Raw genomic sequence first — 22,594 nt, 5'->3', positions numbered from 1 at the left:
ATAACTTACTACTTTGAATAAAAAAATAAATTGTAGTTATTTCTATGATTAACTCTAATAGTTTATCCGCCTACTATTAATTGTTGCTGACTACTGATGTTGCCATGGTAACCACTCCAAATTTGGCATACTCTAGTAATATTCACCTAGGCATATTAGGGATATAGTATATATGTCCTAGATCCAATTTGATGATTTGAATATATTTTTTATTTGATATAAAATATATATGGCATTTGATATTCTTTTATCATAGTTATTATTAATTATTTGATTAACTTGATAAGGTTCTTGATTAAACTATTGAGATTTGACATTGTAATGGAGATCATGATAATGAGAGCCAAGTTTCTTATAATTTAATCTAAATTTGTTCTTGGTCATAGGATTATTAATTTGAACATTGGTAATCTGGTAAGATCAATATTTATGTGATCGTCTTTATTGGATAAAGATTAGTTGATCTCATTAACTAATTCGCATAGATAGATGATGCATATAAAGATATGATCATTGAACCGACTCATTGGATAATTCCTAATGGTTAGAATTACCATAAACTGTCAATAGGATATTCTCTTGAAGAATGTGATGTAAAAATTTCCTATGACCTGAGATCGTCATGGTAATTGACAAGTTATTTATTGTGCTTTGATACTAGACACCTATGGCCCTAGGGCGATAGTTGAAAGGATATTGGGTACGGTTAAATACTTGTAGAATTAGTGATTGATCCAAGATGGAATCTGTCAACTCTTGGTAATGAGTTTAAGCTTCATGTTGTCATGAATTATAAACGACCAAACTAAGACCTTGGCCAGGGCAATTGAATGAAAGAAGAAATGAGTTTCTTAGGTCATTCAATGGTTTTATATTTGACATGAACACATAGTTGGTTGCCTATTTGGATTTGACAGTTGAACCATATCCTAGGGTGATCCAGAGCTATAAGAACAGAAGAAATTACTACATTATTCTTCTACTGGTTCTTGAGAGTAAATTGTATACTTCATGCTATCCGGTCGTTAAGGAGTGTTGCTAGATGCCACCCTTGATTAGTATATTGATGTGATCAATTTACTACCGGTTTAGTAATGAACCTATGGGGTCGCACACTAACGAGTGTTCTGATCTTTGCAAAAGAATTAATTGCTTTATTATTTGGTAATTAAATTAAAGAATTTAATTAGTCAAATAAATTTAGTTATTAGTTCAAATGAAATATTATTATATTCTTTGCTAGCACAGATGATATAATTAATATTGTGAACAAATTGAAGTTTTCTATTTGGAATAGAAAAATTAAATTATTTCTCTTAGTTGAAATATATATATATGTATATATGTATTAATATTAAGTTGCATATATAATATGATTAGTTAGTTCTATAATCTAATTTAGAATTGGATTAGAAAATAACGTGTGGCTTTCATGAAACCCATTTGAAATGGGATTAAGTTTTCCTACAGGAAAATAATAATCCAATTATGAATTGGATTAACAATTGAAAGTCCATAAGGACTAACCACGCCTGCCGAAAATTCTTTTGATTGGAATTGAAGTTTATCCTACGGCAAAAATCCTATTAATATTGTGAATTGGTTTTCACACTCATCATGCATATATGAAAGTGTTTGTACCTTTACTATATAAAACAAAATTGTAAAGAAAGAAAAAGGTCCAATTATTATGTGAATTGGTTTTCACACTCATCATGCATATATCTTTACTATATAAGACAAAATTGTAAAGAAAGAAAAGGTCCAATTATTATGTGAATTGATTTTCATACTCATCATGCATATATGGAATGTGATTGTACCTTTACTATATTGTAATGAAAGGAAAATAATTCCATACTTGTTAAGACAAGTCTGTCTTTTTGCCCAAACCGTACAGGAAAAAGTTGGCAACTTATATGTATAAATATCATACAAAATAAAGTGTTAAGACACTTAATTTTTTTAGAGTGAGACAACAAGAGGTATATTTGACAAAGTAATTACTTTCTTTGTCAAGAAGTTGGCTGGAAGTTTTAAGAAAAATTTCAGCGCACAATTTATTCAATTTGTTCGCGGGTTTTAATTGATGAAAGAGTTGATAACAAAGAATCGGTCTCGGTGTGGATACGCATAGAGTCTTCGCACAATCGAAAAAAAATTTTGAAAGGAGACTTTCTTCACCAGGTACGTCTTAGATCCGATCTTTGACATGTAAATAAATTTTAAACACGAAAAGTTCTGCCTAGGATTGTTATTATCTTCCGCTGCGTGTTACGAACACATATATGCAGTCCAAAAGTGGTATCAGAGCCGTGGTTTATTGTGTCTAAAATTTATTTACGAAATATTTTAATATTATATTTGAAGAGTTCAAACCATAATACATGTGTCTTGTGCAATAGTCAAATCGTTTGAATGTTGATATTATTTTATTGTGGATAAAATATGTATTCATATAACTATTGAGATAGTTCATAACTTGAATTTGAAATTTTGTATTAGATACAATGGGAATCTATAATAGGTTACATGATTCTATTGTTAATTTTTTAATCGTTATTAGTTCATGAGATATTAATTAATAATAATATTCTAGCATGTCTTTTTATGTGATATATAAGATAAATATGTTAGAGAGGATGTTGAATTTCATTTTTATGTCATGTGATTGTTCATTACATAATTTTGAATTATTTATTACATGTGATGTAAATTAATTTAGGACTAAGCATGTAGACAACCTGAACTAAATTCACATACTATAAAAGATTTGATCTTCATGTTATTAAAAATTATTTTAGTAACAATTCCCTTATACTAAAATTTGAGTTCTTAAATAATAAAATATAATATATTTTATTATAGAGCTATCCATCAAGGTAAATAATTTTACTTATTTCTTGTTTATAAGGAGCGGCCTGACTACCAGGAGACTTATAGTACGAGAATATGTTAAAATTATTTATTGCATGAGATGTATGGATTGAAAGAATTATTCAATTTTACATTAGACGTCTGGACTACCCGGGGGAGTATAAAATTTAATAAGTTCTTTGCTATCATGATGGTTGAACTCAACTATACCAATAGGATCGACCTAACTACCACGGGACTATTTGACATAGAGCTATTTAAGAAAGTTGTATAGGGATACAATTGGTAAGAGTACCTACCTTTAAAATATATGTGAGAAACGACTTGACTTCCAAGGGGCTCATACATATTGTTAAAGGATTTCTTTACTCCACTAACAAAAATAAAGATTTCGTAAAACATAATGAGGGAAAATAGTTTAAAATAATTAGTGAAAATATCATATAGATAAAAGTTCATATCTTTATTATATATGCAAATATGTTCTTATATTATTGCCTTTTCTTTTCTATATTTTAGATTTCTCAATATGTCTGCGATATCACTACGTGGAATACTTGAGACCAGCAAGTTGGTAGGACCAAACTTTGATGATTGGTACAGAAATTTGAGAATTGTTCTCATGCATGAAAAGCTTATTCATGTGATCGATAAGCCTGCCAAGGAAGTCCCAGATGAGAATAATGATGATGCCACCAAGATTTATCAGAAATACTTGGAAGAATGTCTTACTAACAAATGCATCATTCTCGCTTCTATGAATTCTGAACTACAAAGGAAACATTAGGATATGGATCCAACTGCAATCATTGAACATCTTAAGAAGATGTTTGGTACACAAATTAGGACAGCTAGATACCAGCTATCTAAGGCTTTATTTGGATCCAAATTGACTGGAAACTCTCCAGTTGGACCCTATGTTAATCGTATGATTGATCTTATTGAAGAACTTGAGAAGTTGGGGTGCAAACTGGGTAAAGAGCTTTCTCAAGATTTGATCTTACAGTCACTATCAGAATCCTTTTCACAATTTGTTATTAATTTCAATATGAATAAAATGGATTGTAATCTTCATGAGATGCTCAACATGCTGATTGATTATGAGAATCAACTTGTATCTGAGAAGAAGAAAGGAATCGTCATGTTGGTTGGAAACTCTTCTAAGAAGAAGGGTAAGAGTAAAATTAAACCCAAGAAGAAATCTATTGCGCCTAAGGGTGGTGTGAACAAACCCAAAGGCAAAAGAGGCAAACTGACCAATCTGACGCTGAATGTTTCCACTGTAAGAAGATATGATATTGGAAAAGAAACTGCCCGGAGTATCTTGCAACTCTAAATGATAAGAAACAAGGTAAGACTCAATTGAAAAATGATTTTAAAGTTTCTTTAACTACTACTGATGTTTCATTGTGGGTATTAGATACTGGTAGTGGTTATAACATCTGCAATATGTTGCAGGGGTTCCAAATAAGTAGAAGGTTGAAGAAAGGAGAAATTAATCTACAAGTTGGAAATGGTGCAAAAATTGCGGCCATAGTTGTAGGGTCAATTTCTTTAATAATGCCTACGGGCAAAGTACTTATGTTGGATGATTGTTATTACGTTCTTAAATTTGTTTCGAACATAATTTCAGCTTCTATATTAGATAAACGTGGTTTTCACATAAATATAGGCAATGGTATTTGCTCTATTTATTATGGTGATAATTTATATGTGAATGACTATCTCCAACATGATGTTTATGTCTTACCTAATGTGAATTCTAATTCAATTTTGCATGTTTCAGGTCTTAAGAGAAAAAGAGATGATCAAGTAAATCATACATACCTTTGGCATTGTAGGCTTGGTCATATTGGAGAGAAAAGAATTAACAAGGTGTACAAGGAAGGGTACCTTGAAAATATGATTTTGAATTATATCCAACTTGTGAATCTTGTCTCAAAGGAAAAATGACCAAATCTCCATTTACTGGAAGTGGAGAAAGATATACTGAATTATTGGGATTAATTCATACAGATGCCCATGAAAATTCAAGCTAGAGGTGGATATTCTTACTTCATCACTTTCACTGATGATATGTCAAGATATGGATTTGTATATCTTATGAAACACAAATCTGAATCTTTTGAAATGTTCAAAAGGTTCCGTAGTGAAGTTGAGAAACAGACAGGTAAAAGTATCAAGATACTAAGGTTTGATAGAGGTGGAGAATATCTTAGTAAAGATTTTACTAAGCATCTCAAAGAGAATGGGATTCTCTCACAATGGACACCTCCAGGAACACCACAACATAATGGTGTGTCTGAAAGGAGAAATCGAACCTTATTAGATATGGTGAGATCTATTATGGGGTTCACTGATCTTCCAATAAATTTATGGGGATATACTTTGGAAGTAGCAACATACTTACTAAATAAAGTTCCCCTAAGTCAGTCTCTACAACACCATATGAGATATGGAAAGGATGTAAGCCTAACCTTAAACATATTAAAGTTTGGGGTTGTCCAGCTTATGTTAAGAGACTGCAGTCTGATAAACTTGACTCAAGATCTGATAAGTGTAGGTTCATTGGGTACCCCAAGGAAACAATGAGATATTATTTCTATCACCCTTCTGACCATAAAGTGTTTGTGGCCAGAGGAGCAACCTTTTTGGAAAGGGAATTTCTTTTAGAAGGAAATTATAATGGAGAAATAGAACTTGATGAAGTTTAAGAAACTAATGAATCAATACAATGTAAAGATCATGAGACCCAAGTTGAAGAACCTTTAATGGATGTTTTGAAGTTGCCAAGAAAGTTGCCATCTTCAACGGTTGAAGTTCAAGAACTAAATGAAGTTCAAAAAACAGGTTAATGAACCAGTTCCAAACCAAATTGAACAACAACCAAATCCAACACAAGGTGAACAGGTTGCACAAGTACCTCTTAGAAGGTTTACACGAGAATGTCATATACCAACTAGATTAAATTTATTGGTACAATATGATGTATCAAATGAGGTTGATCATAATGATGATGACCCTAAGACATATGAAGAGGCTATACAAAGTTCCGATTGGCAGAAGGCCATGGAATCCGAAATGGAATCCATGAAGGAAAATAAAGTATGGACTTTAGTTGAACCTTCAAAGGATATAAAACCTATAGGTTGTAAATGGGTTTTTAAGAAAAAGATTGGAGCAGACGGAAAGGTGGAGACCTACAAAGCCCGTCTTGTTGCCAAGGGATATCGTCAGAAAGAAGGAGTCCACTATGACGAGACTTTCTCTCCCGTGGCAATGCTCAAATCTATTCGGATTTTGCTTGCTATAGCAGCATACTATGATTATGAAATTTGATAAATGGATGTGAAAACAACTTTCCTTAATAGTGAGCTAGAAGAGGATGTGTACATGACACAACCTGAAGGTTTCACATCTTCATCTGATCATAATAAAATTTGTAAGCTACAAAGATCTATTTATGGACTAAAGCAAGCTTCTCGAAGTTGGAATATTCGCTTTAACAAGACAATTGAAAAGTTCAATTTTGTTAGATGCGAAGAAGAACCTTATATGTACAAAAAGGTTAGTGGGTGCACAATTATATTCTTAGTATTGTATGTTGATGATATATTGCTCATAGGGAATGACATACCAGCATTGCAAAGTACCAAGATTTGGCTATCTAAACAGTTCTCCATGAAAGACTTGGGAGAAAAAACTTATATATTAGGAATAAAGATCTATAGATATAGATCTAGGAAGTTGCTTGGACTTTCCCAGTCTTTATACATTGATACCATCTTAAAGAGGTATAATATGGATAATTCTAAAAGAGTCTATCTACCGATAGGCACAGGAATTACTCTCAGTAGGGAGGATTGTCCTAAAATACCTGAAGAGAGAGAACGCATGAGTAGGATCCCATACGCTAGTGCAGTAGGAGCTATCATGTATACCATGACATGTACATGTCCTGATGTGGCTTATGCACTTGGAGTGACTAGCCGTTATCAGGCAAATCCTGGTGAGGAACATTGAAAAGTGGTGAAGACCATTCTTAAGTACTTAAGAAGGACTAAAGACCAATTCCTCATCTATGGAGATTCTGAGTTGAAACTTGAAGGTTATACTGATGCAAGTTTCTCTTCAGATAGGGATGATAGCAAATCTATTTCTGGTTATGTATTTACCTTAAATGGTGGTGCAGTGAGTTGGAAAAGTTCCAAACAAGCTATAGTAGCTGATTCAGTAACTGAAGCAGAATATATAGCAGCTAGTGAGGCTGCTAAGGAAGCTGTATGGATGAAAAAGTTCTTAACTGAACTTGGTGTGGCTCCTTCAATAGAAGGTGCGGTTCCACTGTTGTATGACAATACTGGAGCCATTGCTCAAGCAAAAGAACCAAGATCACACCAAAAGTCCAAACATGTTCTGCGAAGGTATCACTTGATAAGAGAGATCATTGAACGTAAAGACGTGGAGATTCAAAAAGTTGATGGAAAGAAAAATGCAGCAGAGCCATTCACTAAAGCTCTTGGTGCAAAGGATTTTGACAAGCACAAGTGGAAATTGGGGATGAAGTACAAGAGCGATTGACTCTAGTGCAAGTGGGAGATTGTTAGGGATATAGTATATATGCCCTAGATCCAATTTGATGATTTGAACATATTTTTTATTTGATATAAATTATATATGGCATTTGATATTCTTTTATCATAGTTATTATTAATTATTTGATTAACTTGATAAGGTCTTTGATTAAATTATTGAGATTTGACATTGTGATGGAGATCATGATAATGAGAGCCAAGTTTCTTATAATTTAATCTAAATTTGTTCTTGATCGTAGGATTATTAATTTGGACATTGGTAATCTGGTAAGATCAATATTTATGTGATTGTCTTTATTGGATAAAGATTAGTTGATCTCATTAACTAATTCGCATAGATAGATGATGCATATAAAGATATGATCATTGAACCGACTCATTGTATAATTCCTAATGGTTAGAATTACCATAAACTGTCAATAGGATATTCTCTTGAAGAATGTGATGTAAAAATTTTCTTTGACCTGAGATCGTCATGGTAATTTACAAGTTATTTATTGTGCTTTGATACTAGACACCTATGGCCCTAGGGCGATAGTTGAAAGGATATTGGGTACGGTTAAATACTTGTAGAATTAGTGATTGATCCAAGATGGAATCTGTCAACTCTTGGTAATGAGTTTAAGCTTCATGTTGTCATGAATTATAAACGACCAAACTAAGACCTTGGCCAGGGCAATTGAATGAAAGAAGAAATGAGTTTCTTAGGTCATTCAATGGTCGATTATATTTGACATGAACACATAGTTGGTTGCCTATTTGGATTTGACAGTTGAACCATATCCTAGGGTGATCTAGAGCTATAAGGACAGAAGAAATTACTACATTATTCTTCTACTGGTTCTTAAGAGTAAATTGTATACTTCATGCTATCCGGTCGTTAAGGAGTGTTGCTAGACGCCACCCTTGATTAGTATATTGATGTGATCAATTTACTACCGGTTTAGTAATAAACCTATGGGGTCGCACACTAACGAGTGTTCTGATCTTTGCTAAAGGATTAATTGCTTTATTATTTGGTAATTAAATTAAAGAATTTAATTAGTCAAATAAATTTAGTTATTAGTCCAAATGAAATATTATTATATTCTTTGCTAGCACAGATGATATAATTAATATTGTGAACAAATTGAAGTTTTCTATTTGCAGTGGAAAATTAAATTATCTCTTGGTTGAAATATATATGTGATATATATAATTAATATTTGGTGTGTGGATTTATATTAAGTTGCATATATAATATGATTAGTTAGTTCTATAATCTAATTTATTGGATTAGAAAATAACGTGAGGCCTTCATGAAACCCATTTGAAATGGGATTAAGTTTTCCTACAAGAAAATAATAATCCAATTATGAATTGGATTAGCAATTGAAAGTCCATAAGGACTAACCACGCCTGCCGACAATTCTGTTGATTGGAATTGAAGTTTATCCTACGACAGAAATCCTATTAATATTGTGAATTGGTTTTCACAATCATCATGCATATATGAAAATGATTGTACCTTTATTATATAAAACAAAATTGTAAAGAAAGAAAAAGGTCCCATTATTATGTGAATTGGTTTTCACACTCATCATGCGTGTACCTTTACAACATAAGACAAAATTGTAAAGAAAGAAAAGGTCCAATTATTATGTGAATTGGTTTTTATACTCATCATGCATATATGGAATGTGATTGTACCGCTACTATATTGTAATGAAAGGAAAAAAATTCCATACTTGTTAAGACAAGTCTGTCTTTTTGCTCAAACCGTATAGGAAAAAGTTGGCAACTTATATGTATAAATATCATACAAAATAAAGTGTTAAGACACTTAATTTTTCTGGAGTGAGACAACACGAGATATATTTGACAAAGTAATTACTTTCTTTGTCAAGAAGTTGGCTGGAAGTTTTGAGAAAAATTTCAGCACACAATTTATTCAATTTGTTCGCGGGTTTTAATTGATGAAAGAGTTGATAGCAAAGAATCGGTCTCGGTGTGGATACGCATAGAGTCTTCGCACAATCGAAGAAAAATTTTGAAACGAGACTTTCTTCACCAGGTACGTCTTAGATCCGATCTTTGACATGTAAATAAATTTTAAACACGAAAAGTTCTGCCTAGAATTGTTATTATCTTCCGCTGCGTGTTACGAACACATATATGCAGTCCAAAAGAAAATGCCCACACAAAAAAATACCAAATTGTTTAAGGAAGATAATGTGAATCTTTTATAGTTATTCATTACTTGATAGTATAATGGTGTGTATTATATAAATAAACAACAACAACAACAACAACAACAACAACAATACCCACTATAATTTCACAAGTGAGGTCTAGGGAGGTAGGGAGGTTGTTTCCGAAGACCCTCGGCTCAAGGACAAAATGAATATTCCATAACTAAAAATGCTGACAAATAGATTCAATTTAGTTAGGGTAGAAGAATATGTGCTGGAATTGCAGCTCCCCTCTCTTCTCTTTGCCTAGAAGGCCTAGGTGTCCGATCCGTGGGTAAGCAATCGCTATTATTAGAGGCGTGTTCTACCTCTAAGCTAATAGCCCATAGTGCAAGCCTCCCGTCAACCCAAGGTTTATTGTTTTTTTAGTTTCTTCTCTGGCCGAGTGTGAAAAATTAACTTTTGACCGGTGATATAATAACTTGCTTCACTTAAATTGTTTGAACTTCCTGATGCAGAGAATTTAAACCTGAAAGAAAAGCTGCACGTTGTGTTAAAGGAGACACCTTCGGTTGCAGTCCCACTGCCAAGATTATCTTCGTCAATAGTATATGGTCAAATATTGTGTCTTCTGGAAACTTTCTAAGAACCCAAATTCTGGCTGCAGAAAGTGAGAACAATAATTCAACTAAGACATGATATAATTGTAATAATAATATGCTGAGGAGGACATTTGACCTGATCCATTATAAGTAGAAAGTGCTGAAACAATTTAACCAATTAACCATGGCTTCAGCACAATCAAACCAGCTTTGTCTTGCAGCTCTCACCATTGGAATTGTATTCCTGACAATTTTATGGTACAGATGGACAAAAAATATCTCATACAAAGAAGGTCCCAAGTTGCCACCGGGGCCTCGTGGCCTTCCAATTGTGGGATTTTTACCATTCCTCCGCCCCAATTTGCACCATCAACTTACAGAATTGTCTCAACAGTATGGTCCAATATACAAGTTCTGGCTAGGAAGCAAACTATGCGTTGTGTTGAATTCACCATCCTTAGCCAAAGAAGTGGTTCGTGATCAAGACTCAGTTTTTGCTAACCGTGACCCTCCAATAGCAGGATTGGCAGCCACATATGGTGGAGTAGACATTGGATTTTCTCCCTATGGCTCCTACTGGCGTGATATGCGCAAACTGTTTGTGAGCGAGATGCTAAGCAACAGTAACCTTGAGGCTTCTTATGGTTTACGGACACACGAGGTCAGAAAGACAATCAAAAAGGTGCATACCAAGATTGGAAATCCCATTGACATTGGAGAATTGGCTTTTGTAACTCAGATGAATGTAGTCATGAGTATGATCTTCGGCAGCAAATTTGTAGAGGAGAAGGAGAAGCATGGAAAAGATGGATCAGCTGAGTTCAAGGAAGTGGTGATAAAAGTTTTTCAAGTATTGGGAAAGCCAAACATATCAGACTTCTTTCCTATGCTTGCCAGGTTTGACTTACAAGGAATACAGAAAGAGATGAAGGCTCTTTCAAAGTCAGTTGAAAGTATATTAGACCCTGCCATAAACGAACGCATGAAGATGCTTTCCGACAAAAGAGAGGGTGAAATCCAGGTGAATGGGAAGAAGGATTTTGTGCAGATCTTAATAGAGCTAATGAAGCAGAAAGACATTGGGATATCACTGGACTTGGTGAAAATAAAGGCTATGTTGGTGGTAAGTTATATAGTCCTTATATCTTCTCTATGTCATTGTTTGTCTCTTTGAACTTGGGAATCCTGAAAATTCCATGATAATACTTTACCAGAAAGAAGTCCGAAAACTTAGCCTTATACAAACTGCTTAATCATGTTTACTATATACAGGATCAATGTGATAAGAAAGTAAAGAAAAATGAGAATGCATTTGAGTTCTTACTGAAGATGATTAAATCGCATAACTAGCTATAATAGTCTAAAAATGTAACAGCTCAGCCCGCTAGTGATATTGTCCGCTCTTGGCCTAGGCGCTCACGGGTTTAAAATGCGTCACTAAGGCCTAAGTCTTGTTAACTTATATACCCAACATCCCTCTTGTGTTTTGCCGATATGAGACTCTGTCTAAAGTATGGGGTGTTACAAAAGAAGAGGTACATATACATACCTAAACATGAATGTCGCGTCCACCTACAGCTAGAATCAAACATTACTAAATTCCTGTGATGACAATGTTCCTTACCCTTGACTTCATATATGTTTTTGCTATGCAGGATATTGTGATTGGTGGAACTGACACTGTAATCACAACAGTCGAATGGGTAATGGCGGAGCTTCTGAATAATCCGGAGATAATGGCAAAGGTGCAACAAGAATTGAGAAATGCTGTAGGGATGAATAACATTGTTGAAGAATCTCACTTGCTGAAACTACACTATCTTGATGCAGTTTTAAAGGAGACGCTACGTCTGCACCCTGCATTACCACTGCTTATCCCTAAGCGCCCGAACAAATCTGCAACTGTAGGAGGATACAAAATACCTGAGGGAACTAAAGTATTCTTGAATGCTTATGCGATTCATAGGGATCCTCAAGAGTGGGAAAATCCATTGGAATTTCAGCCTGAAAGGTTCTTGAATCACTCTACAAATTTAAACTATTCTGGCAATAATTTCAAGTACCTTCCATTTGGATCAGGGAGGAGAATTTGTGCTGGCCTTCCTTTAGCAGAGAAAGTGCTTATGTTTGTATTGGCTTCATTGCTGCATTCCTTTGATTGGAAACTCCCAGAGGGCGAAAATGTTGACCTTTCGGATGGATTTGGACTTGTCATCAAGAAAAGCAAGAGCCTATTCGCCATCCCTATGCCCAGGTTACCACATTTAGAACTCTATCAGTAAAACCAAGAAACCATAAGGAAGATGAACTAGAGATTTTGAAGAAAGGGGCTTGACATGACTTTATCCACTGGTTGTAATATTTATAAGATCAAAGTGAAATATTGGACAATAGGTAAATGAAGTTCAACTAATGTACCTTGCATATGATTTTTTTGTGCACTAAATTTGTTAGCTGCTGGATTTAAATCAAGCAAGATAAAAGACTTTTGGAGAGATTTCTTTATCAGATCAATAAACAACACTAATCCGCATCAATCCTTTCATAAACTTCTTGTTGGCCGAAGTGAAGTTTGTTTTGACGATTGACAAAGGAACTCAAGCATGAACCAGGTTCATACAAAGTGAACACAGACACGGGCAAAATTCGAGTACAAGCCATGCACGTGAATGAGATAAGCTTAAGTGGTTATATCTGATATCTCCTGAACGAAAATGTTGCATAAGTGATAAGGAAAAGGATTCTTTACTCGAATAGAAATCTATCCTAGATAAGGGAGGAGTTAGAAGTTGAAGATAACTAGAACTCTTCCACCATGGAAGAGTATAACATTAGAACTCTAGTTATTTCCTATTCTACTAACTATATAAATTGCAGGATGTTCTCATTTAAAGGGACGCACAAACGCTAAAGTTAAATGTGAGTTGAGAGTAAAATAGCAAGGCATTTTGCAAACAATTCTTATGTGATCAAGTGTGTGAACCTGAAGCTACATAAACCAGATAGAAGAACCAGTTCCAAGTGTCTGCCTTTTATTCTAGTTTCATTGTAGTAGGTGTTTTCAAATTGTACCTTTCAGCTTTATCTAGAGGCTATTGTATTAGGTACTCTGAGTATTCAAGTTAGATTTAACTTGAATTTGTCACAATCGTTAAAGGCTGGTTGCCACAACGGGATTAGAGGTAATCCTTAGGTTTATAAATAATTTTGTAAATTTTGACTCAGTGATTTAGTGAAGTATTGGGAAAATCCTACTGTGTAATAGGTCGTGGTTTTTCATCCTTTGAGTCGGGTGTTTTCCACGTAAAAATAATTATGTTCTTTACTTTCCACATTTACTATTTCCGCAACAGTAGTATAAGGAATACATAGAAGAACCAGGTCCTTCTATAATCAGTACACGCGAAAATTGGACACCACACAAATCTCCCCCCCCCCTGGTGTGGCATTGAAGTATAAAACCTCACTTCTTTTTACGAACTTTGAACTTGTGGCACTGACAAGTTCGAACTCTATAGAATTTTCCATTTTTGTTGTCTTGTTGAAGAGTGTCACTCGGGTTGAAGGGTGATTAAAGACATGTATGATGGAGCTAAGACTCGGGTTAGGACAGTAGGAGGCGACTCCGAGCATTTTCCGGTTGTTACGGGGTTACACCAAGGGTCTGCATTCAGCCCATTCCTATTTGCCCTGGTGATGGATGCACTAACTCATCATATTCAAGGGGAGGTGTCATGGTGCATGCTATTTGCTGATGATATAGTTCTAATTGACGAGACACGAGGCGGCGTTAACGAGAGACTAGAGGTTTGGAGACATGCCCTTGAGTTTAAAGGTTTCAAGTTGAGCAGGACGAAGACGGAATACCTCGAGTGCAAATTTGGGGTCGAGCCGACGGAAGCGGGAGTGGAAGTGAGGCTGGACTCTCAAGTCATGCCCAAGAGGGGTAGTTTCAAGTACCTTGGATCGGTTATTCAGGGGATCGGGGAGATCGGCGAGGATGTCACACACCGTATAGGGGTGGGGTGGATGAAGTGTAGGTTAGCGTTGGGAGTCTTGTGTGACAAGAAAGTGCCATTGTTACTAAAAGGTAAGTTTTATAGAGCAGTAGTTAGGCCGGCTATGTTGTATGGGACTGAGTGTTTGCCGGTTAAGAACTCACACGTCTAGAAGATGAAAGTAGCAGAGATGAGGATGTTTAGGTGGATATGCGGGCATACAAGGATGGATAAGATTAGGAATGAAGATATTCAACAGAAGATAGGCGTGGCCCCCGTGGAGGACAAGATGCGGGAAGCAAGACTCAGATGGTTCGGGCATATTCAGAGGAGGAGCATTAATGCACCGGTGAGGAGGTGTGAGCGACTGGCTGTGGTGGGCACGAGGAGAGGCAGAGGGCGACCTAAGAAGTATTGGGGAGAGGTGATCAGACAGGACTTGGCGCGACTTAGGATTACTGAGAGCGTGGCCCTTGACAAGGAATTGTGGAGGTCGAGTATTAAGGTTCTAGGTTAGGGGGAAGTTATGAATATTTACACAACACACTATAGTGAGACTAGCCAATTAGGAGTTAGTCTTTGGCTGCTACTGGTCATCTACAGATGCAGGGCTTTATCTGTCGGTTATTATTATGACATCCATCTATTTTGTATTTCTTATATTGTTGTTATTTTATTATGAGTCTATTGATGATACTAATATATCTTCTCTTGTTGCTTCTTGAGCCAAGGGTCTCCTGGAAACAGTCTCTCTGCCCCTTGGGGTAGGTGTAAGGTCTGCGTATATATTACCCTCCCCAGACCCCACTTGTGAAATTATACTGGGCCGCTGTTGTTGAAGAGTGTCACAAGCCCAAATTACATTACCAAATTGCTATAATGAAGAAGTCCACCATTTTCGTTAACGTATGCACAATTAAAAGAACCTCTTAAATTTGGGAAAATGCATTGAAATTTATTCCAGAAAGATTTCTGACTTGAAATTAGTACACTGCCGTGTTTAACTGGATAAAATATCACTAAAAATGTTGAAGTTCAAACAAGCTATTATTTTATAACTAGTGTACTTGCAGGCGCTTCGCACAGTCATAAAAAAATCGAAAATGAATAAAATTAAATATGAATTCTTACTATTATCCTTTTTCCGATTCTTATAATATCCATCAAAAACTTTTTAAGAAAAGGTATGTGAAAGACATTTTAAATTAAATGAACAAATATTTAAATCAGTATATGAACTTGATTAAGGAAAACAAAGAGAAAGTTAATGCATCCTCTATTTCATTTCTGTTTTTTTTTTTTCCGACTTCTCTTCACCCTGCTTCATCATAGTCTATTGATCTCAATACATCACCAAATACTGCATTAAATATGTGTCTGGCTTCTTCTGCTAAACCAGCCCAATGTAGGTCCTTCCTTTGGTGCTCAGTCCGTTTTAGGGGACTCTCTTTTAGCAGCTTAATTATTTGATTGAGAGTAGAAACAATAATTTGATTAAGGTTTAGGAATCTAAAGTTCTAAAAGAATACATATGTTTGGAAATAAAAGTAAAAAACAGCAATTGTTACCATTCTAAAAAAAAGAGCACCAAACGGTCCAAATGCTAAGTGGGAAACAATCCCCAAACTCATCTAACACGATGGAACTATATACTTTAGCAAATATAAGTATTTTCTGATAAATTTATCTTAAAACAATATATGTACATACTATTATTGATATAGTTCTTAATCTTAACAACAAACAAACAAATATTCTTACACATTTTAGTAAAATACATGAAAGGCGTCAAAGTATTTTGGCTATTTATGTATTCCAAAATGGAGAAAATAAGATGTATAAATTTTATCAAAAAGAAAGATAGGACAATTTGCATTAGAGATTATAATACCTTGACAAACTTAATTGCTTTCACTTCAAAAACTCATATTCATCAGAAATCAAATAGAAGTTCCACTTCCATGTCCAAAATAGAACGAAACAAAGAAGAAGAAAGTAATATCAACTGAAAACCATGATAATCTGCTACAAATAACATATTATTGAATCAATAAAATATAAAAACAAAACAGAGGAATAGAATTACATCCACCAAATTAAAATTTGAAGAGACAAATAACATTTGAAAATAATTATTATAAGGAAATTAATACATCAACGATTTTCGAAAAATAAAAGTAGGCCAGGTAAATAGTGTTACATCCAAAATAATAATCTTCTAAGTCAAATATTACAAATAAATAAAAAGCAAGAAAAAAAAAGATTCCAACAGGATTACATGATGCCAAAAGGAATGAAAAACATAGTTGAGAATAAAAGGACTATTTGAAGGGATTGACTCTTGGGTGCCATATTTATTTTTACTAAAATGAAGGTCATGGTCTTAAAAGTTATAATTGTGATGGTACTAAAGAGGTAGTAAATATTGGGAATTGCAAAAATAAGTAACGTACCAAAAGAATCTTTCCTTCCCTTATTTCATTTATGATAGAAATTATTGGAACTATCAAGAAGGCTATAATTCATATTGAGTAAATAAATAGTTATATTAAAATAAAGTGAAAAACGAAAAAGCCATAAAAAGATAAATATGAATGAAAGCCAAATAGATGTGTTGCGCCAGCTTTATCATTTCCTACTTTATATTTATAACTCAACCGAACTTAATATTACAAAAGGCAGCACAACTTTTAGTTTTTACGTACGTTTATAATATTTTTGTATTTTTTAATCCTTTCCGTATCTTCTTGTATAATATAGCTAATCTTGATCCAATAAAACACGTCACTGACATTTTTACTAATTCATTATTATGCATTATGAGTAAGAAAAATATATTAGAATCAATAGTCAATGCCAAGAATGTAACCTTTTTTTTTTTTTGGTAAGTAGAAACTTTTACTAATTACCAAGTAAAAGCAATATGAAAATAACTTCTCTAAGCATAATAAGGTCCTTTCGTGTCTAATGCTCAAAAGTAATTTGTCTAAGCATAAACAATTCCCTTTTGTATATCAACATGTCAGAGTTCCAGGTAAGTTTGGTGTCTCAAAAAATATTCTGATAATTAAATGTTCATTTATTTTTTATTTTTCTTGTTTGTTTCTTTTTAAATGATTAACTCACCCGTGGTGGATGAGCTTAAATTAAATGTTCATTCGGAAAGTCTTTGAAAACAATTAATATCATCACTACAAAAAAAAAGCCTAATTGCGGCGGTTTAATAGCGGGGTCAGATCCGACCCCCACAAATTTATGACAATGAGTTTTGTATGTGTAGGAAAAAATTGAGTTAGCTTTGAGCCAAAACACCATAAACGAGTCTCAAATTTCGCCAAATGATGCCGTTGGTAAGGTGCTAGGAAAAGAGCACTCTGGAAGGGTGAGGTGTTTGGGTTTAGGCCCTGTCCCTAGTAAAGTTTTTAAACAAGTAAGACCCCGTTTTGGTGGTACAAGTTCTTCAAGTACTGAAGGTTCATGTTCGTCCCAATGTCAACATAACCATAATCAAATGATGAATGCTCACAATCAAATGATGAATGCTTTCAAGGCATATATGATAATGAAAGAAGGGACTTTACCAGAACAGTTTGCGGGGTTCTTTGCTTCTCCTTCGACGGTTTCTCCTACAACGGTAAGTAAAGTTCTTCAAAAAATTTTCACTTTAATTTGTCTATTTGCAAAGATAGAGTGGCTTAGATTAGTACAATTCTTGTATGTTGTATCTGTTTTCTTTGTATAACTCCTCTCTCTCTCTATTATATTTTTCTTTCTGATTCTAGCATGAATTAGTCTCACTTTCTAATAGGATGCACAAACATCTTTTTTCACAGTCCAATAAAAAAAAGACTGCAATGTTGATCTAAATTTGATATTTAAGTACAAAGGAAGCTTGAAGAGTTGTATTTATTTGCTTACATTATTTAGTAGAACCTACTGCAATTTCTGATTCTGACATGATTTTTATACTTTGTTTTTTTATGCAGCCAAGTGATGCGGACAGTGGACCCCTTTCGCCAATGGACGCAAGAAGATCATGTGGTGATAGTAATTCTAGCGGCAACCATTGATTTTATTGTAATTGTCTTAGATAATTAATTGTGACGATGTAATTGTGTGGTTGAAGCTGATGTTAGAATGTTGGAGTGAATGTTTTGTGTTTAAAATAGTTTTTGAGTGATGCTACTTAATGTTGACAATTTAGTTTTAAAAACTAATGATATTTTATGATAACGTTTTGTGATTTTATGATATGTTATCGATATCTTTTTACTTTTAAATATATATTTTTTTGCTTTGATTATGATTTACAACTTAATTAGTAATTTTGTCAATAATATATGAATTAAAAAATTCAATAAGGTTATGACTGACTGGAGCTTAAAATATAAGCTAATAAAAAAGAATAAAAATTATATTGCGGAGGTTTACAACCGCCGCAATTCGTAGCTGAAAATTATTTTAAAAAAATTAAGTTTTAAATCTGCGGGGGTCAACCGCCGCGAAGTAACCCCGCTACTTAGTTCTGGCGGTCAGCAAATAACTGCCACAAATCGATTGCGACGACTCTTATTATGGGGGTTTTAATGACTGCCGCAATAACGTATTGCGGGGATTTTAAACCGCCGCAAACCTTAAAAATAACCCCCGTAATTAGGCCTTTTTTTTTGTAGTGCATCTATCCATTTTGTTACGAAAATAAATTGTTTGAGCAAAAATTTCATTTTCATCACTTATCGAGAATCAGATTCTTAAGATATTTCCATATTTAAAATAGTTGCAGTAGTAGTTAGCTAAGAATAAGATGTTCAATTCGAATCCTAGGAAAAATAATATTTAAAATCTCAATCCATGAAACTATATCAATGGTGGAGTTCAAACTTGTCATTTTTTTGAATCATGAAAAATCTCTAAAAAGAAAGTCAGTGTACATCCAAAAGAATCCACAAGAGTGTCTTCACGTATTTACCAGTTGGCTCCACACTATTCTCTAACTTTACAGCTTTGCAAATGAAATAATAACGTGAAAGATGCCGCTAATATGATAATCTCATGGATTTGTTGTTTGGCTTTTCGGCTTGTGAATTATGATACATATAACTTATAAGCATAGATAGAGTAATACTAACAATCATGCCATTAATTTACACATGAAATTTTTGGATGTTACCAATGTAAAAGGCATAAAAACTTAAGAATATTAATACAAATAGAAATTATGATAATGAATTTAAAAACTGATAGTCTTCATTTTTTTAAATGCCTTTCCGTTTTAATTGAGCAATCAATGTAGACAGTTATTGATTTTTTAATAAAGTGTCTTAATTTTGCAGCAAATATTTTGAGGGAAATATAAGAAAAAAGGCCAAAAAAATGACAAAAAAGATAAATACAAATGCTGCCAAAGAGAGGTGCCACCTTACTTTTCTATTGCCCACGTATATATATATTCTGTAATTGCTGCACTGCCGTGGTTTAAATGGATACAATCTTAACTAAAATGTCGACACTTATGATAAAGATATAGTGAAAAGGAAACTATTGCTTTATTGTCTTATTTATTATTTGGTGGCTGCCATAATTTTTGGTATAGTAGTTGTGACTCATTCACATTATAATAAAAAGAACACTAGAATTTACGAGGTTCGACCAATTTTGCCTACTTCCTCGGACACAACCAATATTTTATTCCACTCCAAAAATACAAGTGAAATAATACTAAAAGAGAGAAGATACAAATTCCTTAAGAAGATAAGAAAGCAAATGAGAGGTGTGTTTCAATCCTAAACATTAGGCCTTCTTTTATAAGTGAAATTTCCATAAACATTTTGCCCACAACCGATGTGGGACTTTGGCAATCAACAAATCTCCACCTTGCAAAATTTCACATCTTCAATTTTCTCTCAGTAACAAATTTTGGTTGTGTCTTCATCTTCAATCTTCAGTGTTCAACAATGTTGATCAAATCCAAACAATGTTGAAACTTGACCGCAGTCACCACTTTTGCCAGCATATCAGCAGGATTTTCTGTAGTACGAATTTTCTTCACCGTGACTCCACCTTCTTCAATGATTTCTCGTACGAAATGATATCGAGCATCAATGTGCTTCGTCCTTGCATGATAAACTTGGTTCTTCGCTAATTGAATAGCACTTTGACTATCACAAAAAATTGTGATACCTTTTTGTTCAACACCAAGCTCCTTTAGCAATCCTTGAAGCCAAATTGCCTCCTTCACAACCTCTGTAATAGCCATGTACTCTGCCTCTGTTGTAGACAAAGCAACTGTTGACTGCAAAGTAGACTTCCAACTAACTGGTGCCTTTGCAAAAGTAAACACATAACCAGTAGTTGATCTTCGTTTGTCCAGATCACCCGCAAAATCTGAGTCACAATATCCAACTACAGACTGATTGCCTTCCTGCTCAAAAACTAACCAAACATCTACAGTATTATGAACATACCGTAGAATCCACTTCACAGCTTGCCAATGCTCCTTTCCTGGATTATGCATATATCTGCTAATAACTCCAACAGCTTGTGAAATGTCAGGTCTCGTGCAGACCATTGCATACATCAAGCTACCAACAACATTTGTGTATGGTACCTTTGACATATACTCTAGTTCAGCTTCATCTTTTGGCGACATAGTAGTACTTAGCTTAAAATGGGGAGCAAGTGGAGTACTAACTCGCTTAGTATTTTCATCTATGCCAAAACATTGTAGTACTCTTTTCAAATATTCTTTCTGAGATAAACAGAGTTTCTTTGAACGTTTATCTCTTATTATCTCCATGCCAAGAATTTTCTTTGCCTCACCCAGATCCTTCATCTCGAACTCCTTCTTCAGTTGAATCTTCAACTTATCAATTTCTTCCGAATTCTTGGAAGCTATCAACATATCACCAACATATAGGAGAAGATATACAAAGGAACCATCTTTAAGCTTGCGCAAATACACACAATGATCGTACTTGCTTCTCTTCTACCCTTGCCGCAACATAAACTTGTCAAATCTTTTGTACCATTGTCTATAAGATTGTTTCAATTTATACAACGATATTTCAAGTTTGCACACCATATTTTCCTTTCCAGCAACTTTGAATCCTTCTGGCTGAGTCATGTAGATTTCCTCCTCCAAGTTTCCATGTAAAACGCAGTTTTTACATCCATCTGAACTAGTTCCAAATCCAACTGTGCTACCAAAGCCAACATAATTCTAATGGAGGAATGTTTTACAACTGGAGAAAATACTTCATTGTAATCAATTCTCTCCTTTTGAGCATATCCTTTGGCCACCAATCTTGCTTTGTAGCGAACATCTTCTTGGTTAGGAAATCCTTCTTTCTTTGTAAATACTCATTTGCACCCAATTGCTTTCTTTCCCTTCGGGAGATTGGCCAATCTCCATGTATGATTCTGATGAAGGGACTGTATTTCATCATTCATGGCAATCCTCCACTTATCTTCTTTTGAACTTTTGGACTACATCTTTATAAGTGGTAGGAACATCATCAGCTACAATTGAGGTGACACAAGCAATTGTCTCTATGAGACGAACATGTTTTGTTATTGTCCTTTTTGGCCTGCTGGTTGCTATTGATTCAAGTTGTTGTTGAGGTTCCTGAGTTGGAATCTCCCTCTCTACTGGCTCTTCTTCCAGAGGATAAACTTCATTTGTTTCCTCCTCTGCTTCTTGTATAGGAAAAATAAATTTTCCCTTAAACTCCACCTGCTTAGAAGCACCCTCATTTTGTTTGGAATCTTCTGTTACCTTATTTACCATAGCAGATTCATCAAAGGTAACATCCCTGCTGAATATTACTTTCTTTGTCATAGGACACCATAAGCGATATCCTTTGACTCCAGAAGTAATCCCCATAAAAATCGCCTTCTTTGCTATTGGATCTAATTTTGACTCTGTCACATGATAATATGCAGTTGAGCCAAACACGTGCAAAGAGTCATAATCTACAGCAGGCTTTCTATACCATTTTTCAAATGGTATCTTGTCATCAATAGCAGCAGATGGTAGATGATTAATGAGGTGACATGCATATGTAATTGCCTAAGCCCAAAATTCATTGCCCAAGCCAGCATTGGACAACATACACCGTACCTTCTCCAGCAAAGTCCGGTTCATACGTTCTGCCACTCCATTCTGTTGTGGTGTATGTCTGACAGTGAAGTGTCGGACGATGCCATCATTTTCACAAACCTTATTGAAATGATCATTTTTGTATTCACCTCCATTATCTATGCGAATACACTTGATCCTCCTGTCTGTTTGATTCTCCACCATCGTCTTCCATTTGAGAAAAATTCTCAGCACTTCATCTTTACTCTTCATT

At 34.5% G+C, this 22,594-nt stretch overlaps 1 protein-coding gene across 1 annotated transcript; it reads left to right on the top strand.

Annotated features, from left to right (window-relative positions):
* Positions 1 to 9,813: 9,813 nt before the first annotated feature.
* Positions 9,814 to 13,232, top strand: LOC107825478 (labd-13Z-ene-9,15,16-triol synthase, chloroplastic-like). The gene is made up of 2 exons (XM_016652339.2): positions 9,814 to 11,368; positions 11,901 to 13,232. The coding sequence occupies exons 1-2, from the start codon at positions 10,430 to 10,432 to the stop codon at positions 12,525 to 12,527; spliced, it is 1,566 nt and encodes a 521-aa protein (XP_016507825.1). The 5' UTR covers positions 9,814 to 10,429; the 3' UTR covers positions 12,528 to 13,232.
* The last annotated feature ends 9,362 nt before the right edge of the window (positions 13,233 to 22,594 follow it).

This window comes from Nicotiana tabacum, chromosome 1 (genome assembly GCF_000715075.1).
Source record: "Nicotiana tabacum cultivar K326 chromosome 1, ASM71507v2, whole genome shotgun sequence".
NCBI classification, from domain to species: domain Eukaryota; kingdom Viridiplantae; phylum Streptophyta; class Magnoliopsida; order Solanales; family Solanaceae; genus Nicotiana; species Nicotiana tabacum.
Note: the sequence above shows the minus strand (reverse complement) of the source record. Positions and strands in the feature narration are given on the sequence as shown.